This window comes from Typopeltis vanoorti, chromosome 21, assembly GCF_054136105.1.
Source record: "Typopeltis vanoorti isolate ZY-2024b chromosome 21, IOZ_Tvanoo_1.0, whole genome shotgun sequence".
NCBI classification, from domain to species: Eukaryota; Metazoa; Arthropoda; class Arachnida; order Uropygi; family Thelyphonidae; genus Typopeltis; species Typopeltis vanoorti.
This window is the reverse complement of record NC_143569.1, coordinates 61,837,367-61,853,518: the sequence shown is the minus strand read 5'-3', so window position 1 is coordinate 61,853,518 and position 16,152 is coordinate 61,837,367. Positions and strand designations below refer to the sequence as shown.

The following is a 16,152-nucleotide window of genomic DNA, read 5'->3' as shown; positions in this document are numbered from 1 at the left end:
ATGATGCGAAAGACGGTTGTTATAGAAAGCCCCAACCTTGCTGAGATTTCTTTGAGCTTCAGCCATCTGTCATTAAGCAGTTTCTCCTCAACAAGAGAGACAATTTCCTGTCATCACTTCCACAGATCAACCATCATGAGGATCATCTTTAATGCTCTCTTTTCCTAGGTGAAACTGTTTAGCCCATTCTTTCACAGTAGAATATGAAGGAGAAGCTCCTGCATAAACACCATCCAGTCGCTGTTTGATAGCACTTGAAGAAAGCCTTTCTTTGGTGAAAAACTTTATCACAGTGCAGTACTCAAGTTTTAACATTACAGCCACTTAGCATGCCAAATGTTAATCAAACGAGTGCTTCCAACTGAATGACGCAGGTAAAGTGTTGAAACTGGTACAATAACCTCCCCACAGATGGTGACAGATAAAAACGTTTTTCTAAAAACACGAATTGGCTCGGATTTTGTATATCAGGCTGGAAACTTTTGTTACCTACCTTGTAAAATATATGAATGTAGTATCTGATTTCTTCTATATAAAAATATATCAAGACACATTTGAAAAATCTTTGGATCACTTTTGTATATTATAAATTTCAGCCTATCATTATGATCTTTGAATATAGCCAACTTTTAATTAAATAGAAAAGCATAAAGAAACATAAGTTGTAGTCCAACGTAGTAATACTAAGGAATTTATGATATTCTGCATGAGTTTCTTTGGCATCATGCTATTTAAATAGAATAATCTCTGAACAGCACACATATTTATCTTTTATTAGCATTACATGAACATATTATGGGATACTGTATGGGATACTGTATCGGGGACAGCATGGTTTTGTGAAGGGTAGGTCATGCCTCAGTAACTTGCTCACGTATTATAACACAGTGACGGCTGAACTGGATAAGGGTAATGGGTTTACGGTGATTCTACTGGACCTTGCCAAGGCCTTTGACAGGATACCACATGGAATTCTAATCAGTAAATTGGGGCATATGGGGATGGACACAGGGTTGGTGAGATGGATAGGAGGGTGGTTGACGGAGAGATATCAGAGAGTGGTTTACTCGGGAGTAGAGTCCACAAGACGGCCTGTGACTAGTGGTGTGCCACAAGGATCTATTCTTGGACCACTGCTGTTTAATTTGTTCATAAATGATATAGGAAAGGATCTGAGAGGAACAGTTCATTTGTTTGCAGATGATGCGAAGTTGGGTAGGGCAATAGTAAATGCAGATGACGTCAAAATTTTGCAGGATGATTTGGATAGATTGGAGGTCTGGGCTAAGGAGAATGGATGTCAGTTTAATGTGGCAAAATGTAAGGTTATGCATTTTGGGGTGAAAAGATTGGCGGCAGTTTACTGCATTGGTGGAACCGTGCTCCAGGAAATTGATGAGGCACGAGATTTAGGAGTGTTGGTAGATAAGGAATTGAAATTTAGGGGACACATTGCAAAAGTGGCCAAATCAGCTCATCAAATCACTTGGTTGCTGAAGAATACGTTGACAAGCAGGTTATTGTTCCTCTGTATCGAGCCTTGATAAGACCCCATCTAGACTACTGTGCTCAGATTTGGTCACCTAGGTTTCTTCTTGATGGGGAGGAGGTGGAGAGGATTCAGAGACGAGTGACCAAGATGATAGCAGGTCTGTGGAATGAACCGTATGAGAACAGGTTGAGGATTTGTGGGTTGCAAAAATTGGTTGATAGGCGGAGGAGGGGAGATATGATTGAGACATTCAAATTACTGAAGGGTTTCTATAAAATTAATTCAGAAGATATTTTTGAGAACAGGGCTGGTTGTGGGAGGACTAGGGGACATCCATGGAAACTGGGCAAAAGTGTGGTTAGTAAAGGTGTTAGAGCTGGGTTCTTTACTTTTAGAGTAGTGAATGAGTGGAATGCGCTCCCTGAGTCTGTGGTGGATGCTGTGACAGTGAATGAGTTTAAGGCGAGGTATGATAGATACTGTATGAATGTCAAATAGTTGTGATGAATATGATTTGGGGCCTCCCTCGATGAGTCAAATGACTCCCTGGAGTTGCCCGTAATAATAGTAATAATATTATTTTAAATATGTTTAAACTTTTATTTTCTTCATTCTATAACTGCAGAAACTATGGTTGAAATTGGTATAATTCCTTCTCTGTATCAAATACTTTGTGCAATACTCTGTTTATCAATTAAAATTAACAAATTCCTAACCCATTACATAATTATAAAAGATTGGCAAGAATCTTAAGATGTCAAAAGAACGAAAACTATCAACAATAGTAGAGCCCACATGTTAGATATTAAAGATATTAAAACATAATATTTTAATATATATAATGATATAGCAGTATGCCAAATGGAAATAATTCCCATATACATTTGGTATGTGAAAATTATAACTATATACATCTAATTCTCATTACAGAAAACTTGTAGGGTACCAAAGAATAGCTTGTTATAGTGGAAATGTACTACAGCAGATTTTCTTTAGAAAAGTGATGAAACTATTCAAATGACAGTTGACTTTTCTCACAGATATATATATATACACAAATCTATAAAAAAAAAAAAAAAAAAATTAATTAATTACCTCCTGCAACAGTCTGAAGTTTATTCTGTTCTTCAGGACTCAACCGCAACATTGTAGTAAGAACAGGTATCAGCCTTTCCCTTTCACTTCCTCCTTGGAGTGTAATGAACTAGGAAATATTGTTATATAATTTTAGAAGCACAAAATTTATTCAATATGAAAAATTTTAAACAAAGTTCTGAGTGAATATAAATCAATTCATTTTGAAAAAAAATTGCTACGAAGAACTACTAATTGCATATATGTATCCAACTATTGTTGCTAAAAGTTCACAGTCTATATGGATAGTCTAAATAAACTTGGCATACCATTAAATTTTTTAAAGCAATTGTGGCTGAATGAACTAAGTCCACTAATTTATTCCTGACCTGTCATCAGGTAACCTAGTTTCATTGAAACTTAATTAATGGTTTAATAATGCTGGGTAAGCCAATTTGCATAATCTATGCCTGTCAATTTCATGTACTACGTTTTTGTTAAGTCTAGGAGGGTGATCTGAAAAGTTCTCGGCCTCGACCATAGATGGCAACACTATCGGCAAGATTTTTTTTTTCTAAGTTAGTACATCTGTCATAAGCATCTATGTGAAATTGCAAGTCATTCTATTGAGTATTTTGTTTTATACAGCTGTTGTCTGAAGCAAAAGTGTTGTTTGTATCCCTTGAAATGGATAAAATTGAGTATCATGCAGTTATAAAATTCTTTGTAAAAGAAGGTTTAACACCAAAATAAATTCATTCAAAGTTCATAAAAGTTTATGGGCACTCTTCTTCTTCATTTTCGACAATTAAGAAAAAATGGGCTGCCGAGTTTAAACATGGCCGTACCCGCCTTAAAGATGATCAACATGAAGGACGTCCAAAAAGTGTAACAACACCAGAAATCATTGATCAGTGCACAATATGGTACTGGATGACCTGCAAGTCCAAGTGCATGAAATTGCTGAGACTATAGGCATTTCAAAAGAACATGTAAGATATATTTTGCATGAAGAATTGCATAGAAAAAGCTTTGCACAAGATGGGTGCCACACTTGCTCACAGCAGATCAAAAACGCACTCACATGAAAATCTCTGAACAGTGTTTGGAACGTTTTAAGAAGAATAAAACTGTGTTAAAGATACCAAGCTATTTTAAATATAAACCTGGTTTTTTACTCCATTTCCCAAGTAAGCAAACAGACAAGTCAGTCAAGTTTGCGCCTGCAAGTGTTGCAAGTCTAGCTGACCCTGCACGTAGTGCAAGTCAAGGCAACTCGTAGTAAAGGTAGTATTAACCGTGATCACTATTCTTAATATTTACTCTTAATGCAAAGCACATCTCCTGGAGGAGATGTATGATGCTATTGTTAGATCTTGAATGATGGTTCTATCAAGAATAGAACTGCACCATTCAAGATTTAACAAGAACAACAATATCAAGCAAAAGCACACTTGTACTCTTGGCAAAACAGACATAATATGTGAAAATGCAGATGTTAACTTTGCTTAAGAAGGGACTTAAAATATAAAGGAAGAAATTGAATCCTAAATTAAAATGAAATCGAAGAAGGAAATAAGTATTAGATTGTATTATGTTTAAAGTATTGTCTAAAATAGATGGAAATCTTAAACTTTCAAAAAACATCAATATTAAACTATGCCATGTATAAAATCGCATATTGTCGTGCGAACGAAAGTTCAAAGGTTGCAGCTTGACCACCAAAGATGACATAACGAACAAGAATGAGTAGGCATTTGTGGAAGGTGCTCAAAATTCGCGTTCCCCGAAGAGAGCAATCCTCGTTCAGCGAGGAGGTGATAGCAAATAGGAAAGCATCATAGACTATCTTGGAGTATGGAAGAGGGCGCAAATGAAGAGTTTAAAAACGAACTCACGTGACCCGAGACTCTCTTTTTTTGGCTTTTTTTTACGTTTCTGGTTTTGGTTCCTGTGGTGTTCCTCGGTCGCATGTGCCCTTCACGTGGGTTTCTGGCTCATAGTTCCAAAGCGGGTCAGCATGGCTGATATCCGATAAGACGTCTGAAGATGGCATAGCGGCAACGTTTTTCCAGTTGCTGAGTGGCACCGTGTTTCCAGTTGCTGAATGGCACGAATTGAAGTTTAGCACGAGATGGCGGTGTTTCGAGTTTTGGCCACTGGTCTGGTTCTAACCGATGAGAAAGCAGCAAAGGATTCCCTTTGAAGGTAAATTGTGTTAAAAGTAGCGACGCGCAAAGTTCCTAAGCCCAGAAGAAACAAGGGGCTAATTCGGGACGAGCATGTGACTCCACGTGGTGGTAGATCACCGAACAGAGGGATAAACCATAACAAAGAACAGACGGAAGGATCGAGAAATCGTCTAACAAGGTGGTAACGTACAAATCTTCATTTTATGTATTATCTATTAGTGACGAATGTGAAAAAATGGACAGAGATTAGAAAAGAAGATAGTGAGATTTTAGAGAGTTTCCTGTGTTATGTTGATTGAATTGGACTGGTAGTCTACATTCATAAATTCTCTAAAACCAAGTTAATGTGTATGGGCCGCTAGTAGCAGTAGCCTAGTTTGATATCGAGAGCCATGTTTGTGATTTAGATGAATCATGAGTGTGTATAAATAACTTACCTGTATGATTACCATTGCCTTGCTTTACTTGTAATTTAGTATTGATCTTGATTAGCTTTGAATATATGTGATGTTCAAATTGTAAAGTTCTTAGATAATTAATAAACATGCTTTCCCATGTATACCTGAGTAAGAGATTGAATTTTACCATTCACGAAAATATCGAGCCTATGTTTAGAGGGAAAAGGGGAAATTTAAGATTTTCAAGGCTGTGACTGTATACTGAGAACTCTGAAATTTACTTAACTACTTAAACTAGATAAAGTATTACTTGATTTCTGGGAAGGTTTCTCTGGATAAGAATTTCTATCCTAGAGCTCTGACTGGCACAGCATAAACAAATAAATTTTGTCAGAGCTCAAAACGGGAAACGGCCCCAGAAGGTCAGTTTAAAAATTATATCTCGGTAGACACAAAGGAGAACAACAGAGGTGAATTATAGGCAAAAAAAGATGATATAACACTATGTATTAAAGGCAAGGGTCACTACCCAGACTGGTTTCGACCTTTATTGAGGTCTCGTCAGTGGGAGCCAGGCTAAGAAATACTAAGTTTTAAGTAATACAGAGCTTATAAATATTTTACCAAAACAACTTGGGAAATGGAGTAAAAAACCAGGTTTATATTTAAAATAGCTTGGTATCTTTAACATATATTATACCCAAGGTAAAAAACTTTCTATAAGAATAAAACTAATTTTGTGCGTCAGATTATTACTAAGGTGAGATTGGATTCACCATTACACACCAGAATTCCAAACAGCAGTCAAAACAGTGGACAGAAGCCGGAAATGAAATGGAAATGGAGTAAAAAACCATGTTTATATTTAAAATAGCTTGGTATCTTTAACATATATTATACTCAAGGTAAAAAACTTTCTATAAGAATAAAACTGATTTTGTGCATCAAATTATTACTAAGGTGAGATTGGATTCACCATTACACACCAGAATCCAAACAGCAGTCAAAACAGTGGACAGAAGCCGGTTGTTTACCAAAGAAGATAAAGTCAGTTCCATCAGCAGGAAAGGTCATGGCATCAGTGTTTTGGGATGCTAAAGGCATTTTGTTTATTAATTATCTTGAAAAGGGTAAAACAATAACCAGGGAATATTATTAGGATCTTTTAACTAGACTAGATGAAAAAATTTGTGAGAAAAGACCCAGTTTGCAGAAGAAAAAAATCATCTTTCATCAGGACAATGCACCTACCCACAAAGGTGTTTTGGCAATGAGAAAATTAAGGGATCTTTACTATGAATTGTTAGATTCATCCACCCTATTCCCCAGATTTGGCCTCCCTCTGACTTCTATCTCTTCCCAAAACTAAAACTCTCCTTCGCTGGTCAGCGTTTTTCTTCGAATCAAGAGGTGATTGCAGCTGTAGAGGGGTGTTTTGCAAATCTTACTAAGAACCACTACAGGGATGGGATAATGGTGCTGGAGCATTGCTGGAATAAATGTATTAGTTTCAACATAAGGGAGATTATGTTGAAAAATAAAAATAATTTTGAAATTATAAATTTGTTTTTTCATTATTAGGCCGAGAACTTTTCAGACAACCCTTGTATTTGTCTTGTATGATAAAAAAAATAATAATAATATTCCTTTTACCTCTAAATGAGACAGACTAACTCATCTTTCAGTTGAAAAAATCTTATAAAGGTTCTTCATATCTTAGATGGGATTCAAGCTCAGGCCTTTCCAACCAAAGGAGATTATTATTGAACTGAACAATGGAAACTCTTTCTTGTTCTATAGACTATCAAATGTATAAATAATCTCTGTCAAGAAATACAAAATCAGTAACTCTAAAATCATCAGCAGAGACACTGCTTTATATTAGGCTGTCTTTTAAGACAAAAAATGAACCCTGTTAAGATGGTCACCTACTGGTCATTTGTTGCGATCATGTGAGGAATTGCATTTCAATCAGAAGCAATCATAGTATTTTTTTTTGTTGTTTGTTTGTGATACTGATAGCAGCTTTGCAAAGATTCATCACTCTGCAATAATCATACTTTCAAGACTGAAAATCTGGAGATTTCTTAATTTCAAACAAGAAGTTATTTTTGTAAAGGTTTCTTTCTAATTTTCTCAACAACATTAGTTGTGCACCACGAACATCCTTAACTAAGCACACAATTTCCTCATTTATCTTTGTATAAAGCATAGACAGAAGAATGAGTTTATGTGAGCTAACCTATATTTAAAAATGTCTAGGATGTGAAAAACATTTATAAGAGCATTGTGGATTAGCTAATCCCTTGCAAAACAGATAAACTGAAGAGCATACAACTAAAAGACAGAAAACGACACAAATAGGATTAACTAAGCTATTCTAGCATAAATTAGGTTTATAAAAGTTGTAAAACAGGCCACCAGGGCCTAATATATTAATGTATCTTGAGATAAGACAAAAGATATGGAGTCAACAAAATTTCAGGAGCAGTAAAAATGAAATGAGAATATGTGGAGTGATATCAGAGGTTTAATGGAAACTAAAGAAAGTATGTAAAAGAATAGAATGAAAGAAAAAAGGGTCAAAGAGGTGATGAGTGATTCCAGGATAGCAGTGTATGGAGATTCCATAGTTAGAAGATCAGTTAACGAGAGAGAGTCCATAAGGTCTACTATCCAGGAGGTAGAATGAGCAAGATAATTCAGGCATTGGACATGAGGAGGAAACGAGCAAGAGAATTAGTGGTGGTTATGGGGACAAATGACTTAAGTGAACATAAGGAGCATATACGGGCAAATATCAGGAGGTTATTGTGAAGAGTGAAAGATAATAGTAGTGGAAAAGATTGTCAGTGTGTTAATGAGGTTATAATGATGTGCTGAGATGGAGAGCCAGAATAATGAATGATATGCTAGCAGAGCAGTGTGAGGAAAAGGGAGAACAGTTTGTAGATGTATGGCATGAGTTTGAGGGAAGAATGGAATTATACAGATGTGATGGGTTGCATTTGAATGTCTTTGGAGTGAGAGCACTGGAGAAAGTGTTGCTAGATGGAAGTGCAGTGTGTGATGCAAGCAAGAAATCAGAAGTAAGAGATGAAGTGAAAGATCAGGAGAGTGTATTAAAGAGATAGAAGTGTTTGGCAGTGGAAACAGTAGTAGTGTGAGAGATGAAGAGAGAACAGGAATGCAAGAGGAAAAGGGAAATGGGAGGAGTCTGGGTGAACAGGGAGACATGGCACAGGGAGAGTGGATGTTGAAAATAGTAGTGAATATGTGTGTATGTGTTGGAGATGATTGGCATGGAGATGGAGTATACTGTGATGTGGTAAGGAAGTTGAGACAGAGGATATATGTGGTAAGCGGTGATAAAGGTGATTGGGCAAGGGCAGGTGTGGTGAGGAAATCACAACCAAAAAGTAACCTGGACAGGACTTGTTATAGACTTAAAAATGAACTGCTGTGTTCATTTACAAATGCTAGAAGTATCAAAAATATGGAAAATGAAATGGTTTCACTGATTGAATTTATTCATCCCCAAATCATTGGAATAAGTGAAACATGGTTGAATGAAGATGTGCATGGATGTTTATGATCATCTGTGAAAATATTAGTGGTGGTGGTGGGTGGCAGATGCCATTGCAGTTCATTGTAGTTGGTGGATTGAGTGGTGGAGACAGAAGTAGTAGGTGCCCTCTCTTGATGAATCCTTGGAGGTGTCATGTAATAATAATAATAATAATAATAATAAATATAGTATGTTTTGCAAGGATAGATTGCAGGGGAATTATGTCCAGATAAGGTAGACATGAAAGGGGGAAATAGTGGCAACGGTGGAGGTTGAGAGGAAGACATGTATAGTTGGATGTTGCTATAGGCCAGGAAATGTGGAGGATGGTGGTGAAGAAATGTATAAACAACTTGGATTAGTGAATAAAGGAAGTGTAATTGTTATGGGCAATTTTCATTATGGTAGTGTAGATTAGCATGAACAGATAGCATTTGGGAATAAAGAAAGTGAATTTCTTGAGAGATAACTATCTCATGCAGCATATAAAGGAGGGCATGCAAAGATTGAGAGTTTTAGATCTGATCATTTAATCAGAGGATGCAATTGTGAATGAGATTTTGCACTTTCCTCCAGTTGGTAAGAGTGATTATGAAGTGCTTGGTTGTGGCTAGCCATATGCAGATTTCAGTGAGGTAGAGATATATGTGGAAGTACAAGGCTGGTGATTAGGAGACGGCTTGGAGTTATAGCATGGAATGAAAAGTTGAGCAGTATGGAAATAAATGCTGCTTGGGAACTGACAAAGAAATATATAACAGCATCAATGTGTGAATGCATTCCAAAGGACAAAAGGCTGAATAAGATAGATGTAAAATGGATGAATGAGGGACTTAAGCATGAAATTGGAAGAAGGTACCTTGGAGGCAGTACAAGACGAATAATGGTAACATTGGATGAGCATTGTGTGGGATAGTGTGTACCTCCCACAATGAATCTCTAATTCCATGGAAGTTTGATGTTAATAATAATGTCTGATTGTTTTGTGGGATGAAAAACCCAAGTTTTCAGGAGGGAAAACTTTATCGCTTCCTAACTCACTAGCTAAAACTGCAAAGTCCTGATAAAGGTTCTTCACTTCCCAGACGAGATTTGAAGCCACATTTTCCCAACCAAAGGGCTTCACCTATACTGAATGAGCTACAAAGGCTCCAACATAACACGAAATCAATTACCATGAAAGGCAATTTGCATTTTTATTGATGTTTCTTTATTTGTAGTTGTAATGATTATCTGAACATTGAATATTACCTAACATCTAAAAAAGAGTAAAAAAAAAAAAAAAGATGATTACAATGTTGATAACTTTATCATTCATTTGAGTATCAAATTTCCATTTAACAGAAAGATCAAGAATCAATTATTCAGAGATTTATTATTTGCAGTTTTACCAATTATTTCAAAACTATTTCAAATTACTTTGAAACCCTACCTAACTATCAGAAAAGTCTGGAAATGATTATTTTGATTATTTGAACACCGAACACTTCTTCTGTTACTGAGATGATCAGAACGTGAAGAACAATTAGAGCATAACAGCACTGAACAGAACATTATTTTATTTCCTATATTTTAAAAATATAAATTGTTTTTATTTTTAATTTTATATTATGAGCATATTTGAATATATATAAGGATTTTCTATTTTCAAAATCCATTGGTTGTTACACAAATCAAGTCATCTCCCCCAACTCAGGCACCCTGAATTTTGGACTCGTAGAAGTTGAGAACTAAGCTTCTATACAATGGGATAATTATTATTATTATTATTTGTCACCCCCAGGGAGTCCAAAGACTCATCAAGGGAGGGCATCTACTCTACAGCTCTGCTTCCACCACTAACAATCCACCAACTGACCACAACTACACCAACGGCATCTACTGCTGACCACCACCACCACCACTAGTATTTCCACAGACAATTACAAACACCCATGCCTACAGCGGGATTCGAACCTGCAGCCTCTTGACTGGAGAGCGGACATGCTAACCACTCGGCCAGCCAGGCTGGCAATAAAGAAATAATAAAAGAAAAATACATCTAAATATTTACCTTCACTACAACATTCTTTAAGTATTCCAGGTTTTCTGCATGTTGTTGTCTTTCTTTGTTTCTTTCCAACCTTCGAATTTCTTCTTTCAAAACACGAACCTGTTCTTCCAGTTTTACATTAGTTGCTTCACTTTCATTTAAAAGCTAAAAAAAAAAAACAAGTAAAAATATGATATGCATTATGTATATTAGTTGTTGTAGCCTGCATGTACATAATATGATATGTATTATGTACATGCAGGCTGGTCTGTGAATCTGATAGTATATGATAGAAGTTTGCTATACAATTGGAAATGTTAATAATAAATTATTAAGTGGTTTAAAAAAAAATAAAAAATAAAATAAATTGTTTATGGTAAGCACAAGTAGGACTAACTAAGTAATCCTACTTAAGATAAATAAATTAAGAAAATCATAAATTTTAAATTTCCAATAAATTTAAAACATTTATAATACTGGATTTCATTGATTTAGTAATTTAAAATGCTCTTTAATGAGAGCTGATCCTTAGCAACTGCATTCACAGTTATGTGTAGCCGTTATAATAGGCTAGCAATGCCTGGATCACCTCCAAAATTCTTAATGATATTCAATTTCATCTCAAGAAATCAATCTTATTATGCTTATGAGTGGGTGCATTGCTACCATTTGGTCTTTTACTTCCACAATAAAAATTACATCTAAACACTTTTCAAATGAAGTTGTTTGCTGTAGGAGACTACCGCAAATGAACGAGTCTGTCACTGGTTGGATGATATGCTGTCTCCAAAATATACAAGTTCATTGAAAGTTTTACTTCAATTGTCTGTGCCCCCCTGTGGCATAAAGTTTTATTTAGAAGCTTTCTTAGCACTGTCATAACTTCACATCAATGTAAGTTGGAGATTTACATCAGAAGTCTAAGTTGAGAACTGCCAATATATTTTTAAATAGTTAACAGCTTTTAATATGACTAGGTCAGCATAACAGTTGACTATTCTAATGGAATTCCCAAATTAGATTACAGGAAGAATCTAGTAACAAGTGGATTTTAAGACAAGTTTTAAATCATAAATTCAAATTAGCCCACTTGCAATACTAATATACTATAGGTTCACAACCTTTGTAGATGGGAGTAACAAATAAAATTTGAGTACTTGAGCTTCCATAGATCAATTTGTAATGACAATGCTCTCCAGATGGAAAGACACAGGTCTGAATCCCACCTTGGATATGAAGAATCTTGATAAGGACTCTAACTGAAGTTAAGATAGCTAGTCTCACACAGAGGTGGAAAAGTTTTAACTTCTGAAAGTGTTTTCATCCTGAAAGACAGATAAACTTGCCAGAGAATACATGCAGATGACTAAAACAGAGGACTATACAGATAGGACTGGCCACCTTATCAAGTGTTAATCAGGTTTTTATTAAGTCAAGTTACTTGTGATAGGCCACTGAACCTAACACATATCTCTAATTTCTACAGTCACTAGAGTGATGCATACAGCTGTGCCTGTGATATTTTTCCCTTCAAGAAGTAGCAGTTCACTGTGATGTAGGTATCAGCCAAGAGAAATAATGGGTAAGCAGAGTATCAAGACCATTAATATGTAACCATGATTTTCTATATTACATCATACCAGAAAAGAGTAGTGATACCAACAGCATGTAAAAATCATTAATTCATTGTTTTGGCAAAATGGGAGTGAAAGTGTGTATTTTCACTTCCAATGCATATCTTTTCAAGTTGGAAGAATGCATAAACAATGCATACTGTCTTGTATACAGCCAGTAGCACACTTGGGTTTAATCTTAGGGGGAGGGGAAGTTGAGTAGATGATTTGAGAATACACACTACGACCTATGACTGAGCATCTGCAATGATCGCTAATTCATAAGTAGTATAGAAATAGAAGACATGACGCAAGATAAATAAAAAAAATTTAATTTTAATTACGAAAAGATTTTTGGAAAATTTTCTAGTATTTTTTCCCTTTTTCTTTGGGGGGGGGAGCCCCTTGCCCCCTCTCCTCTGGGTGCACCACTGTATACAGCTAAACTAGCTGTATATAAGACAGTATTTAAACCAATTTTAATTTATGTATCTGAGAGCTGGGTTAGAAATAAAACACTTGGTCAAAGACTGGAGATGAAGATGGAGAGCTCTGAGAAATATTAGAGGAGTGAGCAGATGGCATCAGCAGCAGAATCATATTAAAAACCTAGATATTAGGAGAAACTTGATACTTTTGGCACATTCAGGAGTGTGTGAGCAGAGCTAATCTCAAGTGGTAGAGTCACTGAAACAGAACAGGAGAGGATAGGTTAGCAAAAATATGTTTTGTTTTTTCCCAGGATGGCAGGAAAAGGCCCAGATCTAGGTGTATTGACACAGTAAGAAGCACCTTAGAAGACCAAAATATAAGATGTGACAGTATTGGAGTCCTGAGAGATTAGTTTTTAAAACCAAATATGTATACAATATTCTGTGAAGTAAAACTTATTTATTGGATAAAAAAATACATTATGATGATTCAGTTATTAGAAGTCGTTCATACCAATTAAAATGTTTTATTCTTGATTGTATGTATGCTGTGGTCTCAGTCAGTCAACAACCTACCACTGAAGATATGCATCCCCATCACCTCATTTCTGTGATTGTAAAAGTAAGGAGGGGATCATAAACTGAGTGGTCATACTGCTAGGATCTACTGCACATGTTAGTAATTTTGTTTTTTATAATTTTGTTTTTTATAATTTTGTTTATTTTTTTTACATAATTTGGGAACCCTGCTTCCAAAGACCAAACAAAGAACTTTTTCAAGCCATTTCAAAACTTCAATAAATGAAACAGTGATTTTATACCAGGCAATGAAATTCATCTCCCACCTCAAGATAATCACAAACATCCATGCCTACAGTGGGATTTAAAAACTTTTAATTTATTGGCTGGGGAATGGATACACTAACATTCAGCCAAAGGCTATCAAATTCCTAAGGGTGGATAGATTCTTCACTGTTATATATTTAAAATATACTTGTCAATATTCAAGAAATATGCAAATGCTTACCTCTGTCAAATGATCTACTTTTTTAAAACTTGAAATTAAAGAAGCAGATACAGTTTCCAAGTCCTGGTGTGAAGATACACTAACTGGTGCTGAAAAATGAAATGTATTCAAATATAAATACAAACCATTTTTTTTAATATAAAAATCATTTATCTTATAGAATACAAGTTACAAAATACACAATATAAAACACTTTTTGAGGCAATTTTGGAACATCTGTCAAAACCTTATTAAGAGAGCAAACTATGGAAAATAAATAAATGTTAAGTATCATATTGTTTTGGCAAGTTCTTGTTTTGAAGTAATATCTAAGTAATGTCCAAATGAAAAAGGGACTGTTATAGATATCTGGTAACTGATTGGGCATTCATTCCCTGATGGAGAAACATGTATAAATGTGTATAACACACCAGTATTATTTGCTAGAATCATAATGAATGTGACAGATACTGAGTATACGGCAAGAACTATTTAGATTTAATTGTGGATACTCTGTGCAGAGCTATGCTATGCATTCAAATGTAAGTGGTGCTGGTGTGTGATATGAAGATGACATATAATCATGCAAAGGCAGCAACATCAGCGAACACCTGATGAGGTATGTATGCATTATGTATTTTGAAAAGTCATAATGCATTCAGATATTAATACATTATGACTTTTTTCAAAGTACTACTACAATGACAGAGCAGGAAAAATTATTTTCATATTTCTCTGCCTATATACCATAATATGGAAAAAACACATTGCTACAGAAACCTCAACCATTGTTGAAAAACTGACACAAAACCAAGAGGGAGAAGTACTGGGAGAAAATGAAGCAAGCCAGTGAAAACCCCATTGGGGAAGCTGACAGGCAGAAAACTCCAAGGAAAAACCTCTTTAGCTCAAAACTTTTAACCAAAATTGGATGCTGGAATATTAGGACTTTGTAAGAAAGTGGAAAAGCTAACTTACTAACCAGAGAAATGGGAAGATACAAAATAGAAATACTAGGTCTAAACGAGATAGGATGGAATGGTAGCGGAGAAATCCAACTAACAACAAACAAATATATATTCTGGAAACCAGAATGAAGATGACACACAGCAAAGGTGTAGCTTTCATGCTAACAACAGATGCTAGAAGAGCACTAATTGAATGGAAACCAGTTTCTGAAAGAATCATCAAAGCTAGATTTAAAACTAAATACAAAAATGTGACTATAATAAACATATATGGACCAACAAACAATGCAAAAACAGAAGATAAAGAAGACTTCTATGACGCTGCAAAAAGAAGTAGGTGAAGTCAAAAGTAAAGATATGCTTTTAATTATAGGTGACATGAATGCAAAAGTAGGAAATAGTAACGTGGGATATGAACAAATAACGGGAAAGGAAGGTTTAGGAAACTGTAACAAAAATGGGGAAATCCTAAAGGACTTTTGCACTTTCAATGATATGATCATAGGAGGAAACCGTATTTAAACATAAAGACATCCATAAAGAGACTTGGATATCACCTAATAAGAAATCCAAAAACTAAATAGACTATATTTTAATAAACAGACCTTGGAGAACCTCTTTGATGGATGTAAGAGTTTGGAGAGGTGCAGATGTCTTTACTGACCACTTATTATTGATTGCAAAAATAAAAATGAAACTAAGAAAATTATTTAAAGGCAAGAACCAAAGAATTAAATACAATATATCCAAACTGGAAAACAAGGCTACAAAAGACAAATATAAAGTAACATTAAGGAATAAAAATGGAAGCCTTGTAGAACAACATAAGGAAATAGACATTGAAGAGCTGGGAAAAAATAAAGAATATATTTAATAGTACTGCCGAAGAAGTTCTGGGAAGGCAGAGTAGAAATCATAAACAATGGATCTCTGAAGAAACCATCAAATTATGAGAAGAAAGGAAAGCTTTATGGAATACACTTCTGCAAAGTACAGAAGAAAACAAAAGAAATAGGATAAATGAAAGATACAGGTTTAAAAATGGACAGGTAAAAAAAAGTACAAGGAAAGATAAAAGAGTTTTCCTGGAGGAAATGTGTAAAGAGGCTGAAGAAGCAGCAAGTAAATTTGACCCAAAGAGGTTGTTTGAGATAACAAGAAAGCTAGCTGGGAAGAGTTTTAAAAGAGAAGGGCCTGTAAAAAATAAACAAGGAAAGTTACTCACAAATTAAGCAGACAGAAAAAAGATGGGTAGTAGAACATTTCCAAGAAATTTTAAATGGAGAAATAGAAAACCTATAATATTTAGTTATAGTTACAGGAACTATAACTAAACTAGAAATAATTCATGCAGTAAAGAAAATGAAAAACAATAAAG

General features: G+C 35.1%; 1 protein-coding gene across 1 annotated transcript in view; it reads right to left on the bottom strand.

Moving 5' to 3' along the window:
* LOC150094899 (uncharacterized) overlaps positions 1-16,152 on the bottom strand; it is a 269,654-nt gene that overhangs the window by 15,596 nt on the left and 237,906 nt on the right. Inside the window, exons 19-21 of the mRNA XM_090411271.1 lie at positions 13,828-13,916; positions 10,778-10,921; positions 2,588-2,696 (exon numbers count right to left, since the gene is read on the bottom strand). Coding sequence (XP_090267397.1) covers positions 2,588-2,696; positions 10,778-10,921; positions 13,828-13,916 — 342 coding nt within the window. The remainder of the gene's footprint in view (positions 1-2,587; positions 2,697-10,777; positions 10,922-13,827; positions 13,917-16,152) is intronic.